This window comes from Salmo trutta, chromosome 12 (assembly GCF_901001165.1).
Source record: "Salmo trutta chromosome 12, fSalTru1.1, whole genome shotgun sequence".
Taxonomy (NCBI): domain Eukaryota; kingdom Metazoa; phylum Chordata; class Actinopteri; order Salmoniformes; family Salmonidae; genus Salmo; species Salmo trutta.
The window spans coordinates 8,236,422-8,254,947 of NC_042968.1; the positions used below are offsets into that span (position 1 = coordinate 8,236,422).

The window sequence follows — 18,526 nt, forward strand, 5'->3', positions numbered from 1 at the left end:
AATGTAGAAAATAGTACAAATAAGAAAAACCCTTGAACGAGTAGGTGTTCTAAAACTTTTGACCAGTAGTGTAGGACGTACACTTCAAAACACTTCCTTTTGATACATTTCTGTACTGCCATGTATGAAGGACAGTGGAAGTAAGGCCAAATTCAATGTTTCATCAAATAATAATAATAATAAAAAAATGTATACCTCCTAAAATTCAAAATCAAATAGCTAAATGATCCATGGTATGACCGTCTTAAAACAATTCCGTATGTTATCTTAGTAGATATCGCCTTCTAAGGGCTTAGACCTGCAGGGGTTAAGCTTCATCTTCAGAGTGGTGGACCAACCCATTGACTTGAGAGATCTTATACAATTTCTTTATGACATTATATGCCTCAGAGATATGACGTATTCTCAAAATAACCCAAATGGGAAAAGCTAGAGTGAAAATTTGCCATGACTTTCCATTGTAGTTACGTGCGCTCATACTCCAAGCCTCACAAACAAACCCTTCACAGTCCAACTTGTCCACAATGCATTAGGAGCGGTGCCTATTACACAACTCTTTCCACATTGCCGTTGACACAGCGGTGTTGTCATTTGCAGCATCACTTGAATCTAGTTTCAGTTGTGATGGAAAGGAAGGACCCTTCTGCAGCGTACATTGCAGTAACCTAACAAAGATCTAAGAAACGGTGCCAGTCACGGCATGATTGGGTCAGCCCAATCATGCCGTGAAGACAAAGCTTAGGCATTGTTGTCAGGGCCAACACAAGTCTACAGGTCTCAGGCAAGGTTACTCATCACTTAGCATTGTTCACCGCCCCTCTTCTGTTATATCTGCAAGGGTAAGTTAGGTAAAACACTGTCCTGTACTAAACTGCATTGAAGTATCCAAAACACATTGTATTTGCCAATACTCAAAATCTCTGATCATGTGGTGAGGAGTAGAATAGGGAACCAGTGACTCACTTCCACAACAAGAGAAATATCTTCACAAAATAATTTTGAAAATTAGGTCACTGGAATCCTTTGCTGGATAGTTTGTCATCTTTCCCATCTTTCAAAATCACTTAATCCCTTTTCTTAATGTTTTGACTCAGTTTTCCCTTCATCTCTCTCTCTCTCTCTCTCTCTCTCTCCCTCAAACGGTCTGATTTCAGATAATGGCTAGGCGGTGATGTCATCGCCGAGGAATTCCTCTCCCTCTCTAGTCCTCTCTCTCTCCAGGCCTCTCTCTCCAGACCTTGCTGCTCCACTCCACATGTTGTTGTTGCTTAGTGGTCTGTTCTCACCATGTTGACAGGCCTGCTCTGTGTCTGCTAAAGTCCTTCTGGAGAATCCTGGGTCGTATTCATAAGGCACCATATGGAAGAAAACGGACTGAAACAGGGAGGAACTACCTATACCTATCCAATAAGAAACACTCATTTTTGTTTTCCGTTGCAAAATGTTTTAAAACGTTTTCCATTGCATGCCCTTATGAATAGGACCCAGTTTCATCTGCTCTAAGATCACCACAAGCTGTTATATGAAGACATCCCAGGAGACACTCCAAAACACAATAAACAGGATATTAATTTAACGGTTGTTTATTTTACAATGATATTTAGATGTTTATAATGATTGTAACTCAACATGTTCATAATGCTACAGTTAATCGCAGATCGGGGACTTGTGGAGCTTAATACTTAGCCTATGATGTTTCATTATATTTACCCACAGAAGTTGAATTATGTTATATGAGGATAACACATTAGTCTTACAGCAACAAAAACACTATTGTTCAACAGGAAGACTGAAATGTTAGATATAACATCAGTCTATTTTAGACTGAAATATGTTTAAAAAGGAATTCACAGCATGCTTCTACTAGGAATATCAATCCAAAGGGTGTCATTCAATTGAAGAAAACATTTGTGCATGACTGACTTAGTAATAGCGCAAGCATATTACTTCTAGAGAGCCATGACCATGCGTAGAGCACCAGCGAACAGTTCTACTCAAAAACATTGGGTGATAAGTTATCTATTAACTCTTTCAAAGACATGAATCTAACCGAAAAGTTATTTGTTTTCCTTTGAAATGTGAATAGGAAATGAAATGGATCAATGCGTTTGAAAAGTGTACAGTATGCTGACGTCCAGCTAACAGATATTTCCCTTGTCTATTAGTACATTGTTTAGTGCTGACATCTGGTGGCAGTATAGAATTTCATACTGGTGAGACTTGGGAAAGTAGGCATTCATACTGCAGAGGACATGGAAAATGGTGACAGTTATTATACAAAGAGACTATGTAGAAAGCAGTAAACGCTTAGAAACTGTATAATAGAGCAAGCCAGTATTTCAGGACACCTTATACGGGATCGGTCCCCCCGCGGGACGGTTGAGCTAACGTGCGCTAATGTGATTAGCATGACGTTGTAAGTAACAAGAACATTTCCCAGGACACAGACATGTCTTATATGGGCAGAAAGCTAGATGTGTGAAGGTTAGTGTCTTTTCTGTAGCAAATTATCCATAATTTATGAAATTCCTGGGAGTGTGTAAACTAAACATTTTTATTACCTTATCATTTCTGTATGTTCTCTCTAGTTATGTACTTGAAAATGTATCAATTGACCAATTCGGCACATTTGGGCAGACTTGATACAACATTTTGAACAGTAATGCAATGGTTCATTGGAGCAGTCTAAAACTTTGCACATACACTGCTGCCGTCTAGTGGCCAAAATCTAAATTGCACTTAGACACCTAAGTGATATAACGGCCTTTCTCTTGCGTTTCAAAGATGATGGTGTAACATCTGCTTCCAACTCACACCCTCAAACACCTAGATCCCCTGAACGCAGCTCACTCTCCAGATCCCAATCACCTGAATTCTAATCATGTGTTTACACACCTGTATGTCATTATCACACACTATTTAGTTCAGTTCTTTGCACCCCATCACTGTGAGGTATTGCTTGTTTTGTGACACACGTCTTTCGGAGCTCTGTTTTCCAGTGATAGTTTTTGCCTGCCTCACTGATGACGCCTTTTGCCTATTCCCTGCCTGTACTTTAGCCTATTGGATTTCCTGTTATCAACCTATTGCCTGATCTCCCGGACTACATTACTAGCCATTTCCCTGCCTGTACTGTTGCCTTTTTGGACTCCCTGTGTATGACCTTCTGCGTGCCCCTGGACCCAGCTACCTGCCTCCTCCTGTGGTCCTTTACAATAAACACCTGCTGCGCCCTGCGCTTGAAACCAGCTCTCTGTCTCCCCTCGTGTTCATTACAGATGATTTAAAAAAAAAATGAAAGCGCAGGTTTTGTCTTTGTATTATCTTTTACCAGATCTAATGTGTTATATTCTCCTACATTAATTTAACATTTCCAGAAACTTAAAAGTTTTTCCTTTCAAATGGTATCAAGAATATGCATATCCTTGCTTCAGGTCCTGAGCTACAGGCAGTTAGATTTGGGTATGTCATTTCAGGCAAAAATTTAAAAAAAGGGGCGGATCCTTAAGAGATTTCATCAGGTAAACTGTAAATGACACGCCTTCACATACATACATGTCCATGCACACAGACACCCACCCACACAAAAGTCAATGAGTCAATGGAAGGGACACTGACTCCATGGTCAGTTCTTCATGATTGTAGACATTTCCACATGATTTCAGATGGTTGCCTAATGTCCAGGTTCCAGTTACTCCAGTCTCACTTTATCCTACATCTAACCTCTCTATCGTGATGCTTAGCAACGTCACTTTGGTGATGCTCATTTTGATTGAAATCACTATCTTTTAACCTATTGCAATATTGTTGTATTATATGATTTGTATTATGTGATATATTTCATGTGGAAGCCTCAGCACTAAGACAAATGACCCCTCAGGGACAATAAAGTGAATCTTATCTTATCTTTATCTTTGGGTGAGACAAGGCTGAAAAATTCATCCCACCAACCCTTTCATTGATTCCATGCCACTTTTCATCAATACTGACATGGAAATCATGTGAGGGCAGTTTACGGAGATAGGTGGGATGGACTGAGAGTAGGTGAGGTGTGGGTTTAAAAGCTCATGTTCTGTAACAGTTCTGACTTAAAACCCGATTTATAATGTATAAATACTATCTATCTAGATGTAATGTATATCAAATTACTTTATTCTTGCCATGTAACTACTGTAAATAAAAAAAGCCATGTAAGTTAAAATGTGTGTAGAATGTATACGTAACAACATCCCATGGCAGGGTTATGAGATATTTCTGCTTCATAGTTGGACTATAAACGTCACGTGACTTCCAAAAGCAATTTACAGCTCAAATTGAACATATTCACTTTCACTGACTATATGCCAGATGTTCAAAACCTTTATAAACACACTTGACAACCCTTGGATAAGGCTACTATTGTGAAATTATCTTACCTCTAATATTCTTCATTTTATTCTATTCAACAAAAGCATATTGATTTGTAATTACACTCTTTGTTACACTTGTGTAATAAGCTATACTCTATTACTTAAACTCTATTACCATGCAATAATAAAGCTATTATAACTAACTCCAATGTTGTTGCTACAGTTATTACTGTGTATTTACATAGGTATAATAATGGCAAATTAAGGTGTTACCAGAATATTATTCACAGGCAGTATTTAAATATAGAACTCAATGTACTGCCTGTTTCCTGAAGCAGTCTCCTTTTGTTGCTGAATGTTTTCAAGTAAATATGCCGCTTAGAACTTATGAACACAGTCTGGGGCGTCATGCTCCCCAAAAATCTTATCAATGGTTGTGGCGTGGTCCTGAGGGAGAATTTAGTATTTTCCTGCCCTAATCATTATGCTTAATGTAAAAAAATGTGTGTTTTTCTGCATATTTTTATTTATTTTCTAGGCAAGTCAGTTAAGAACAAATTCTTATTTTCAATAACAGCCTAGGAACAGTGGGTTAACTGCCTGTTCAGGGGCAGAACAACAGATTTGTACCTTGTCAGCTCAGGGAATTGAACTTGCAAACTTTTGGTTACTAGTCCAACGCTCTAACCACTAGGCTACCCTGCCACCCCTTATCTGAGCATACCTCTTGTGCTGTCTACATCCTCCTGACTCGTGGTTATTTTTTTAAAGAAACAAAATATGCTTCTCTGCACAAATCAGGGTAAAAGATTGAAAGGAAAGTGAATGTTTTTTTAAATGTAGTTATTGCTTGCTTTTCTAGTCTACCAACCTTGCAAGCAGGCATGCCAGCTAAAATAGTTAGACTAGCTACTAGCTACTCTAGGTTCTATTTGCTCAGTTAGCAGAGGCCTACTGTATGTTCCGCCGTGTTCCTCCCTGAATAAAACGACAACAAGAATACCAGGTTGTGACGTACAGAACCTGTAACGACACAAGAATAGCCCTACACCAATTGTTGCCAAATATAAACCAGAGACAAGGCATGGATGAAAGCTGTACTGTCCTTTTGTATCCGTGACGACAGCAGACATTCCAAAATCACAAGGGAGGAATGTTCCGAGGACCTGGGGGCAGATGCTCTGCCCAAAGGGGTAATTCAGGTGCTGCATACCTGGAAACCGAACTGAACTGAAATAAACTGATGTGTAATGTACATCTCAGGAACACAGAAGATAAACCGTAAAACCATGACATGTCTAAATAACCTTAGTTACCCTAGAGCCAGTACCATGTTACCATTTAGAGATTGGCTGGATGACAGGGTGTTTGTGTCAGGTGTAAAATCAGGTAGAACAGGTTCCTGGTTATTCTGATCTGAATTCCCTGCACTGCACTGCCCCTTCCCTGGCCTATTGTTCCCTCTCTCTCATACTCTGGCTGTTTCGCGGAGAGATCTCACTGCCTTCCTCACACCTGTTAGCTGTAACCACCTGACCGAGCACCAGAAAAAGGTATGTGGCGATGGTGATTTTAGTAACGTAGCGCTATTTCACCATTTCTTATGTGTAGGAGATGTACGGTAGACGTTGAGTTGTGTGACACTTATATGTGTTTGGTATTTTTGTAAGGTTACAGTCTTGCCAGAAATCTGATTAGTTCAATGATAACGCCACAAAATCCGATTTGTTAATGTCATACCACTTTCAAATGAAACAGAATGATCATATTGGGGTGTCGGGGTTTAAAGTTGCTCTTAGTAGTTGTCCACCAGTCAGGCAAACCAATATACATGTGTCATCCCATCCAGACTATTCTTTTATCAATGCAGATTCAAGGAGTTGTCAAGCGTATATGTTTTTTTTTTGCTTAATTTCTGAGGGGACTCAAATGGTGTTATTAACCCAACTTTATTTTTACCAAACCAAATATGTAAAGTTGGAAGAGGACACAAACCTAACAAAAAGATGCTCAGAGTGATTGAAGGAGGATAACATTTCACCAAATGGATGATCTACAATGGTGGTCATGACACTTTCTCTATGCTTAAATTTCAATAAAATAAAATAATGTAAGATAAGTAGTCCGAACGGACGGAATACATTATTTCAGATATGTTATTTTATTTCTATCATGCTATCAAAACCTATTCAACCCTTGGCTTTGAGGATATTTCTGAAGGGGAAATGCTAGCCAGACATTCATGTGTGCTTTGACAACCCTGCAGAATGCATATTTAGTATGCTAACAGGAAATATCGCTGTTCATCCCCAGATTGACTCAACTAAAGTACATGGGAGTCTCCCCATAGTTACACCTTGAATGATTATTGCATTGACATTAATTTAGTCTATTGTCCCCAAAACTGAGTTGGCAGACTCTTATAATACAAGTTCTGGGAGATTTGATTACAAAAACATTGGGAGTTTGCTTCCATTCAGGGGAAATAATTGTTCTCCTAACCCTGACCAGGCCTTATAAAAATTGAGGTCAAAGCCAAACTGATAGCATCAACACTTTATCTCCTGGATTGGTATGAATAGATTATAATTCTATTAAAAGATAACGATAGAGTCAAGTCAGCCAAACCCCCATTGAGAGCTTGCTTTTTTTGTATTACAGGGTGAGCATTTATTTCAGAACATGGGGAATATGAAATACTTTATGGGAATCTTGGAAATTCATAAAGTCCTTGTCTCGCCTTAATCAATTTAACTATTCATACATTTAATTCATTCTTGGTGACTGGTTGCCTAAGAAAAATGATGTACAATACTGTATATTCTCTACTTATAATCAATGGTGGCCTGCAGACCATGGGACATTCGAGGCCAAAATGGGATAATTTTTTGTTGTTGTTGACATTTGTGCAGAACCAACCTTGACTCAATGTATCTAACAAAAATACTTTTGTTTACGTGTTGATTGTTGTTTAGAACACGAACGAGAGAGACGGGATATGGACCTTTATTCAATCATCACTGCTGTTTTGCTTCTGCAACTGCAAGGTTTTCATGTGGCCTTGCTCCAGGCACCAACAAACTCTCCAGGACGGACGATTGATCAAAGTTGGCTTCGTCGATGGTTCAAATCCAATCTCAACAAGACGTCACAAGCTCAGTCCAATGGCATTGTTGATATGAACCAGGAGGGTACTGAGTCAACAGATAACTCTGCTTGGGGTATCGCAGATGGTTCCATGTTCTTTAGTGGGGAACAGGACACAAACGAGACTTCAGGTGATGTGACGATTGGCACCACAATGCCACCAGGGTTGCCAGATGCTACAGCAGAGGACCCTGAATTGCCAGCGACCGCTGTTGAATCTCCAGAAACCACTGTTGCACCAGAACCCCCAGTGAGTGTTGCCTTAAACTCGAGCCAAGTTTCCAACGCGACTGGAGAGGACAGTGGACTCCAAACTACCACCACCACTCCAATCACAGAAAACTCAAATGGCTCTAATTCCATGTCCAATGACACTGAATTGAACGAGACAACCACAGCTCCAGACACCAATAGCACAGAGGAGGCCGGTCCAGATCCTGATGCTGAGAACCGGGTAACCAACAGTACAGAGGACAGCCATAATGTAACGACTGCAGTACCAGAAGGACCAGAGTCATCAAGTGAACCATCCACAGCTTCCCCCACCACAGAGCTCCCCTTGGACTCACCTGGGACTACAACTGCCAAAATCATCCCAGAAACTACAACAACCACAGGTCCCAGCACAACGACAGACATGATGGAAACTGGTGCCGCTTCAGGGAACAACTCTGCGAGAGGTGAGGAGACAGTGTCTAAGTATCTGGTACATTCTTTGTCTCAAGGGTACTGCTGTGTGCACCTGTAACCTACTTACTTGCTTGGTCAAGGGAGCCTGTAACAACTTTTAGGGAAATACCAAGAGACCACAACAATGTTTAAATTTGGGTGTGTTCACTTCACATAACCATTGTGATATTGTTTTAAATGTTTTGGGAGAGGCACTAATGAATGAGTCAGCAGCCAGACAAAGACAGAGCAGTCAAAAAGTTACAAATAACCACCGAGTATCAGATTTGAACATCGGAGGGACCTAGTTAGAAGGTAACACAATATCCAACAACGCTCAAAGGGCAGTTATGTTATATCACCATCGTCTTTTTTACAAACCGCTCTCTTTCCGGTCTCTCCCTGACCCACATTTGACAGATCTCTATTTTTTTTCATTGTCAAAGCACAAACTCCCTTTCTTTCACCGGCTGGGCTGGGTTGAGTTTCAGACACTATCTGCATGCCCATAAGTGGAGGCTTCCATTACAAATGCCTTCTCCAGGGGACAAAATATCCCTTGTGTTAGCCTGTCTACAGGAAGGAGGAGGTCAGTAGCTGAGGTTCATTACCGCAGTACAGGGCGTGAGAGTACTACTCTCCAGTTTCTAACATACTAAACGAGGGAATTTTTGAGTGGGTGATTGGTGACATTCATTAAAAGGAGGATATCCCCAATTTTGAAAGCTTATACATTATTTACGAGTATTTCTTCTTGTAATTCAAATTCAATTGCATCCTTTTCAAAAACGTACACATGATTTGCCAGGTACAGTCATGGATTTGAATATGTAGTAACTACTTCTGTCAAACTTGACTATAAATACTTGGAAAAGTGTGCTGAAAAACATTGTTACCATTGGGAAAAACCTCATACATTTCAGCCAGTGATTAGTTTATACTGTGGCTTGTTTGACCTGTTTGTTTACCTCATTTGCATGTTGCTTTACATATTTTCCATAGTTAGTACAGCATGCTAGTTATGCATCGCAGTCTTTTTATGCAATACTTATTCATCAATTGACAACACGTACTGGCTATTACCTTTTCTTTAGGGAACATGGAGAGAAAAGGTGTAGAGTTTCACACAACCATGTAACACAAAAGTACACAATATCTGGACCTAGATCATATTTTCTCTATTCATGGGTTGCACCGCCGTCACTTGGTAGTGTCACGCCATTGTTACACTAAAAATAAAAGATTCCAGGAGGATCCTTTAGGGATTCTTCAAAATGAAATTGTAGGTTAACCCCTATAAGTTATTCGAAGAACCCTTTAAAACGAGTCTGGCGTGTTGCTGTTGATGTCCTCTGTAGGCTATGAATAGCCAGAATGATTTTGCAATGCATGGTGATCTAACAGGTTTCCTGTTATATTCATCAGAGGTGTAGGGAAGGTGAAGTCTGTGAATACAATAAATATATAATTATACAGATGATTAACAAAGTGTGCACACAACAGTATTCATACCATGGTTTTTGTGGTAAATGTGAATGAAAAAAAACCGGTTAACTTTTGACAAAGGTTTTCATACACATACCTTGTCCATAATGAAGAGGGCTCTGGGATCTTCATTGGAGAGGTAAGGGAGGAGGAAGATGGCTGCTGTGACAGAGTCCTATGAGGTTTTAGAGAATTTAAATTAGCTGTTGAGCATACATGTGATCTGCATATCATTATGAGGCAAACCACTACTAATTGTACATACAAAGGCACACACAAATAACTGAGCAGTTCAGGCATCTGCGCACAATGCAGCTATTTTTTAAGATATTTTTACCTCTTTGTTGATGGATATCCATTGAATTGTGTCCATTTTCTGTATTAGAAAGAATTGTAAAAAGGGACAAAGTGCCCAACAACAGCCATTTGAACAAATATGAAAGATAGATGGTATAATCATGAAACAATATCAATTTAGATCATACAAGAGAGAAACCTGACCTTAAATTGAGGAGATCTTTCAATTTTCCAGTTAAATGCCTGCACCTGCTGTCATCTCAAATGCAAATGTTTCAGTTGGGTAGTTAGGTTCCTGCAAGAACCACCAAGAACTAAAAAGGTTCTTCGATGAACGTTCTTCGATGAACTTTGACGATCTTAGAAGAACCCTTGATGAACCCCACATTTTTAGAGTGTACATTCATTCTAAAGACACCTCAGCCACAGTAGCCCCCAAAAGTTGAGTGGTGCCGAGTCATTCCAAACGGTGACTAATGACTGTTTCATCTAAATTACACTACATTCTTAGAAAAAAAGGTGCTATCTAGAACCTAAAAGGGTCCTTTGGCTGTACCCATAGGAGCACCACTTGAAGAACCCCTTTTGGTTCCACGTATAAATAACTATTTTGGGTTCCATGTAAAACCCTTTCCACAGAGGGTTCTACATGGAACCCAAAAGGGTTCTACCTGGAACCAAAAATGGTTCCCATATGGGGACAGCCGAACAACCCTTTTGGAACACTTTTTTCTAAGAATGTATAGTGGCCAGGAAATACGATGACATTGCGTAACAGTCGGAAAATAATTAGTAGGAAACAACTTTGCCATTGTTATGATGTCGTCAAATTTGTCCTTCAATGCACACAGAGGGCTAATGTCAACAGTATGCGTGTCAGTCTTTCTTGGCTCAAAGTAGAGAAGAGATTGACTGGATCAATTTCTGTTTTTGTGAGAAATATTAATGTGTTAAATTCCTAATTGTCTGTATAATCAACTTACATAGCTCTGACAGACGTACTTACCCCACCAGGGGTCTCTTCACAGTCCCCAAATCCAGAATGAATTAAAGGCAATACACAGTATTATATAGAGCCATGATCACATGGAACTCCATTCCGTCTCAAAATGTTCTTTAAAAAACAAATAAAACACCACCTCACAGCACAGTGTTCTTATTTTGTTCTTATTTTCTTATTTCAAAATAGTGTAGTTCAGTCCTTGAGCTGTTCTTGTCTATTGATGTTCTGTATAATGTCATGTTTTGTGTGTACCCCAGGAAGAACTAATGGGGATCCTAATAAAATACAAAAAAATTCCAAATACCAAATTTACTTTAGACAGATGGCAATGTTGCCATTAGTTAGCAGTTCGTAAAAAATACCTATAATTTCTAGAGTTAGCTAGCTAAAATCCGATGCTCTCCCCACAATCGTAGCTAGCTAGCTAGCTAACGTAATACTACAGTGCCTTGCAAAAGTATTCGGCCCCCTTGAACTTTTCGACCTTTTGCCACATTTCAGGCTTCAAACATAAAGATATAAAACTGTAATTTTTTGTGAAGAATCAACAACAAGTGGGACACAATTATGAAGTGGAAAGAAATGTATTGGATATTTCAAACTTTTTTAACAAATAAAAAACTAAAAAATTGGCCGTGCAAAATTATTCAGCCCCCTTAAGTTAATACTTTGTAGCGCCACCTTTTGCTGCGATTACAGCTGTAAGTCGCTTGGGGTATGTCTCTATCAGTTTTGCACATCGAGAGACTGAAATTTTTGCCCATTCCTCCTTGCAAAACAGCTCGAGCTCAGTGAGGTTGGATGGAGAGCGTTTGTGAACAGCAGTTTTCAGTTCTTTCCACAGATTCTCGATTGGATTCAGGTCTGGACTTTGACTTGGCCATTCTAACACCTGGATATGTTTATTTGTGAACCATTCCATTGTAGATTTTGCTTAATGTTTTGGATCATTGTCTTGTTGGAAGACAAATCTCCGTCCCAGTCTCAGGTCTTTTGCAGACTCCATCAGGTTTTCTTCCAGAATGGTCCTGTATTTGGCTCCATCCATCTTCCCATCAATTTTAACCATCTTCCCTGCCCCTGCTGAAGAAAAGCAGGCCCAAACCATGATGCTGCCACGACCATGTTTGACAGTGGGGATGGTGTGTTCAGGGTGATGAGCTGTGTTGCTTTTACACCAAACATAACGTTTTGCATTGTTGCCAAAAAGTTTGATTTTGGTTTCAGGCTTAAACATTCAAAACAATATTGTGATGAAACGTGTAAGCCAGGAATATGAATGCTCCACTTTACGCTAATGTAAATGCAGGGTGTGCTCCTTTAACATTTTTTTTAAAGTGTTGTGAGAAAATAGAAACGCAACTGAGGTTAACAAGCTTAGTCTTCAGATAAGGAAATGTCAGGGAAGTAAACATTTGAATTTCCAAATGTGATGACCGAGATTATGAAAGCTTATTCGAAGAGGGGAAATTGTTGTTCGTGGTAAACATGTTGTTACTCTTATTAGCATATTGACTAGTCTGGTACTTTTCATTTAGTTGTATAAAGTTCTATCAAAACTGCCTTGGAGTAGTTAGATCTCGTCTTTGCATACCACAAACCACATTACAGTGCATTCATAAAGTATTCAGACCCCTTGACTTTTTCCACATTTTGTTACGTTACAGCCTTATTCTAAAATGGATTAAATTGTTTTTTTTCGTCATCAATCTACACACAATACCCCAAAATGAAGAAAAAAAATGAAATATCACATTTACATAAGTATTCAGACCCTTTACTCAGTACTTTGTTGAAGCACCTTTGGCAACGATTACAGCCTCAAGTCTTCTTAGGTATGACGTTACACGCTTGGCACGCCAGTATTTGGGGAGTTTCTCCCATTCTTGTCTGCAGAACCTCTCAAGCTCTGTCAGGTTTGATGGGAAGTGTCTCTGCACAGCTATTTTCAGGTCTCTCCAGAGATGTTCAACTGGGTTCAAGTCCGGGGTCACTCAAGGACATTCAGAGACTTGTCCCGAAGCCGCTCCTGTGTTGTCTTGGCTGTGTGTTTAGGGTCGCTGTCCTGTTGGAAGGTGAACTTTCGAGGTCCTGAGCGCTCTGGCATAGGTTTTCATCAAGGATCTCTCTGTACTTTGCTCCATTCATCTCTCCCTCAATCCTGACTAGTCTCTCAGTCCATGCCACTGAAAAACATCCCCACAGCAAGATGTTGCCACCACCATGCTTCACTGTAGGGATGGTACCAGGTTTCCTCCAGACGTGATGCTTGGCATTCAGGCCAAAGGGTTCAATCTTGGTTTCATCAGACCAGAAAATCTTGTTTCTCATGGTCTGAGAGTCCTTCAGGTGCCTATTGGCAAACTCCAAGCAGGCCGACATCTGCCTTTTACTGAGGAGTGGCTTCTGTCTGGCAACTCTACCCTAGAGGCCTGATTGGTGGAGGGCTGCAGAGATGGTTGTCCTTCTGGAATGCACTCGCATCTCCACAGAGGAACTCTGGAGCTCTGTCAGAGTGACCATTGGGTTCTTGGTCACCTCCATGACCAAGGCCCTTCTCCCCCAATTGCTCAGTTTAGCCGGGTGGCCAGCTCTAGGAAGAGTCTTGATGGTTCCAAACTGCTTCCATTTAAGAATGTTGGAGGCCACTGTGTTCATGGGGACCTTCAATGCTGCAGAAATGTTTTGATATCCTTCCCCAGATCTGTGCCTCGAGCTCAATTCCTTCAACCTCATGGCTTGGTTTTTGTTCTGACATGCACTGTCAACTGTGAGACCTTATATAGACAGGTGTGTGCCTTTCCAAATCATGTCCAATCAATTGAATATTTATGCAAATAAGGTATTTGTTTTTTATTTGTAATAAAATGGTAAACATTTCTAAAAACCTGTTTTCACTTTGTCAAGGGGTCTGAATACTTTCCAAATGCAGTGTATGCCCAAGGAGACAGGGGTTTTATGTTAATCAGGTTTCCATGGGTAACAAACAATCCTTAGTTCTCTTTGATTTATCTTTTAGTCCAAAAAGTAATGAATACAACCTGGATGCTGAATCCAAGGCTTAAGGAAGGTATTTCTCCACACTGAATTGAAACAGTACATTATCAGAACTAACGCAACCTGGAACTGCATTTTAGCCATAATCCTTTTCCTCTTACAGGGGTTGGTTAACGTAATTCAATCAGGGATTCTGGGAGAGCAGGGATTGTCTCCCAGTGTCTGGTGGAAAGCAGACTGAAACAGGTTTCCTCTAGGATTTTGCCTGTGTTTAGCTCTATTCCATTTATTTGTATCCTTAATAACTCTGTAGTCCTTGCCGATGACAAGCATACCCATAACATGATGCAGCCACCACCATGCTTGAAAATATGAAGAGTGGTACCCAGTGATGTGTTTTGTTGGATTTGCTCCAAACATAATACTTTGTATTCAGGACAAAAGCTAATTTCTTGACCATATTTTTTTCAGTATTACTTTAGTGCATTATTGCAAACAGAATGCATGTTTTGGAATATTTGTATTCTGTACAGGTTTCCTTCTTTTAGCTTAGTCATTTAGGTTAGTATTGTGGAGTAACAACACTGAACAAAAATATAAATGCAAAATGCGACAATTTCTTATTTAGGCTTGCTATAACAAAGAGTTTGAATATTGACAGTAAAATGGCGCCAACAGATAGGGCAGCCGTGCTTCTAGTTGCTAGAAAACTTTGCAGTATTTTTTTTTTTTCTGTGTTATTTCTTACATTATTAGGAAGATCTTTTGGATATCAGAGTGCCAGTAACTCACCAACATTACCACTATTATGACCAGGAATTAGACTTTCCCCAATCGGATCCTTTGTTCGTACCCCCAGGGCAATTTAATTGATTCCAGAGCCTGATCCAAAACACACTCGGCGGAGAAGAGGTATTTGGAGTGGACTTCTAGTCCGACTCAGGAGGCGCGCACACCACCCACTGCTTCCAAGTATAGTACTCGCTAATGTTCAGTCTCTGGATAATAAAGTTGACGAGCTCAGGGCAAGGATTTCCTTCCAGAGAGACATCAGGGATTGTAACATACTCTGTTTCATGGAAACATGGCTCTCTCTCAGGATATTCTGTCTGAGTCCGTACAGCAGTTGGGTTCTCAGTTCATCGCGCAGACATTAATAAATATCTCTCCATGAAGAAGAAGGGCAGGGGTGTATGTTTCATGATTAACTGGTGTGATTGTGATAACATACAGGAACTCAAGTCCTTTTGTTCACCCAACCTAGAATACCTCATAATCAAATTCCGACTGTATTACCTCCCAAGAGAATTCTCTTTAGGTACAGTCATAGCCATGTATATTCCCTCTCAAACCGATACCACAACGGCCCTCAAATAACTTCACTGGACTTTATGCAAACTGGAAACCACATATCCTGAGGCTGCATTTATTGTAGCTGGTGATTTTAACAAAGCAAATTTGAGGAAAATGCTACCAAAGTTCTATCAACACATTGACTATAGTAGTCACGCTACTCCAACTTCCGTGATGCCTACAAGGCCCTCCCCCGCCCTCCCTTTGGCAAATCTTATCACGACTCCATTTTGCTCCTCCCTTCCTATAGGTAAAAACTCAAACAGGAAGTACCCGTGCTAAGGACTATTCAACGCTGGTCTGACCAATCAGAATCCACACTTTAAGATTGTTTTGATCACGCAGATATGTTCTGGGTAGCCTCTAAGAATAACATTGGCGAATACACGGATACGGGGACTGAGTTTATCAGGAGGTTTATAGGAGATGTTGTACCCACTGTGACTATTAAAATCTACCCTAACCAGAAACCGTGGATAGAAGGCAGCATTCACGCAAAACTGAAAGCATGAACCACCACATTTAACCATGTCAAGGTGACTGGGAATATGGCCGAATACAAACAGTGTAGCTATTCCCTCCGTATGGCAATCAAACAGGCAAAACGTCAGTATAGAGACAAAGTGGAGTCGCAATTCAACGGCTCAGACACAAGACATACTGTATGTGGCAGACAATCACAGACTACAAAGGGAAAACCAGGCACGTCGTGGACACCGACGTCTTGCTTCCGGGCAAGCTAAACACCTTCTTCGCCCGCTTTGAGGATAACACAGTACCACCGACGCGGCCTGCTACCAAGGACTGTGGACTCTCCTTCTCCGTGGCCGACGTGATAAGACATTTAAGCATGTTAGCCCTTGCAATGCTGCTGGCCCAGACGGCATCCCTAGCCGCATCCTAGCGTGCCACTTCAAGCCGTGCCACTTCCTAGCTGTGCCACATCAAGAAAAGAAGGTGGAAAGCTTCAAGTTCCTCAGCATACACATCACTGACAAACTGAAATGGTCCACCCACACAGACAGTGTGGTGAAGAAGGTGCAACAGCGCCTCTTCAACCTCAGGAGGCTGAAGAAATTTGGCTTGGAACCTAAAACCCTCACAAACTTTTACAGATGCACAATTGATAGCATCCTGTCGGGCTGTATTACTGCCTGGTACGGCAATTGCACCGCCTGCAACCGCAGGGCTCTCCAGAGGGTGGTACGGTCTGCACAAAGCATCACCAGGGGCAAACTACCTGCCCTCCAGGACACCTACAGCACCTGATGCCACAGGAAGGCCAAAAAGACAATCAAGGACAACAACCACCCGAGCCACTGCCTGTTCACCCTGCAATCTCCATGAAGGCGAGGTCAGTACAGGTGCATCAAAGCTGGGACCGAGAAACTGAAAAACAGCTTCTATCTCAAGGCCATCAGACAGTTAAATAGTCATCAGTAGCACCTTAGAGGCTGCTGCCCTATATACATTGACTTGAAATAACTGGCTAATAACGGAACACTGGTCACTTTAATAATGTTTACATATTTTGCATTACTCATCTCATATATATATATACTGTATTCTGTTCTACTGTATCTTAGTCTATGCCGCTCCGACATTGCTCATCCAAATATTTATATATTCTTAATTCCATTCCTTTACTTTGGATTTGTGTGTATTGTTGTGAAATTGTTAGATATTACTGGTTAGAGCTAGAAACACAAGCATTTCGCTACACCCGCAATAACATGCTTAACACGTGTATGTGACCAATAAAATTTGTTTTAATTTGACTCAAGACATTTCAGCGTTTCATTTTTAATTCATTTCTAAAAAAAAATAAAAATGTAAATCCACTTTGACATTATGGGTAGATCAGTGAATTTAAATTCCTTTTAAATTCAGGCTGTAACAGAACAAAATGTGGAAAAAGTAAAGGGGTGTGAATACTTTCTGAAGGCACTGTATCGATTGCGTGATAATTTCACAAATGACGTGAAACGACAATGAAATACTGATACATAAATAAACACACATTTTCGCCTCAATTATCGGAAGAATGGTACTTTATTTGGTTAGTACCAAGTATATGGTTTGTACTGTATATGATTTGTAGATGTTCAATAACTGTCAACAACATTTCAACTTACTGTCCTCTAACCCTAACCTTTATTCTTACCCTAACACTTATTCTTAACCTATCCCTAACGATAACCGTAACCGTAAGCACTTGCCTGTCAACAGATACTTTGTTAATAGTATGACCATCTGTAGATAATCTATATAGAACAGTCCAAATAAAGTATGACCGGAAGAATATTTTGCGATACATAAATATGTTATTCCAGACAAAATGTATTGCACCATATATTAGAATTGCACCAATATTAGAATGTTGTATTTGCAATGTATTTTTTTGTGATGAATGTATTTATGTTTTCAAAGGCTTGGCCTCAGATGCAGTGCAGAACAAGAAGAGTAGTGAGGCATGGGGTGCCATCCTGGGCACAGGAGTGGCAGTGTGCTTTGTAGCGATGGTGGTCTATGTCATCTGGAGAAGGAGAGGCCGACGGGATTTCACACACAGGAAGCTTGTTGAGGAATTCCCCTCAGACCCAGGTAGGCAGTTCCCTTGGAGATATTTCCCTTTTATGATTTCCTGGCATATTTTCTATCTGATAGGACTGAATAAATTAATAGGAAAGCACCTGTTATCATAAATCGGCCATGCAAAATGTCACATCTCTGTTTCTCACTCCTAGTTCAACGACTGGACAACAGTGAGCCTTTGGATTTGAAATATGATGGTTCAGCTTACTACAATCCTGGATGCCAAATGGACAACATCCAAATGGCCAACTTTCCACGAGGACATCAAAATTGAAAAGGACTCCAAGTCTCACCTTAAACACGTTAAAGAAGACTTTCATATACAAAATACTTATTGAGACCCAACATATGCAATAACGTGCATAAATATCTATAACAGAATGTTAAGTCATAGATTTATATTATTATTTTATTTTTTTTCCTTCTAAGGGGTGGATCAGCTTAATATTGAGGAAAGATTGTTGCTTCCATCAATGTAATTGTCTGCATCATTTCTAATCCCCCATATTATCCATATACATACACATATGCATACATATACACATATATATACATAAACATACCTATATAGACATACATACTTTTTTTTAGTATATACCTTTATTCCCCGCAAACCCTACCGCCCTTCCCC

General features: G+C 40.2%; 1 protein-coding gene across 1 annotated transcript; it reads left to right on the plus strand.

Moving 5' to 3' along the window:
- Positions 1 to 5,781: 5,781 nt before the first annotated feature.
- Positions 5,782 to 18,223, plus strand: LOC115202862 (flocculation protein FLO11). The gene is made up of 4 exons (XM_029766952.1): positions 5,782 to 5,902; positions 7,325 to 8,176; positions 17,731 to 17,904; positions 18,048 to 18,223. The coding sequence occupies exons 2-4, from the start codon at positions 7,348 to 7,350 to the stop codon at positions 18,167 to 18,169; spliced, it is 1,125 nt and encodes a 374-aa protein (XP_029622812.1). The 5' UTR covers positions 5,782 to 5,902; positions 7,325 to 7,347; the 3' UTR covers positions 18,170 to 18,223.
- Positions 18,224 to 18,526: the final 303 nt, after the last annotated feature.

What these genes read in the sequence shown, in the direction of transcription:
- LOC115202862 (XM_029766952.1), top strand. Translation starts at nt 7,348, where the DNA reads ATGGACCTTTATTCAATCATCACTGCTGTTTTGCTTCTGCAACTGCAA. An exon ending in AGGGAACAACTCTGCGAGAG is followed by an intron (nt 8,177 to 17,730) that starts GTGAGGAGACAG and finishes ATGTTTTCAAAG; the next exon opens with GCTTGGCCTCAGATGCAGTG. An exon ending in GGAATTCCCCTCAGACCCAG is followed by an intron (nt 17,905 to 18,047) that starts GTAGGCAGTTCC and finishes TCTCACTCCTAG; the next exon opens with TTCAACGACTGGACAACAGT.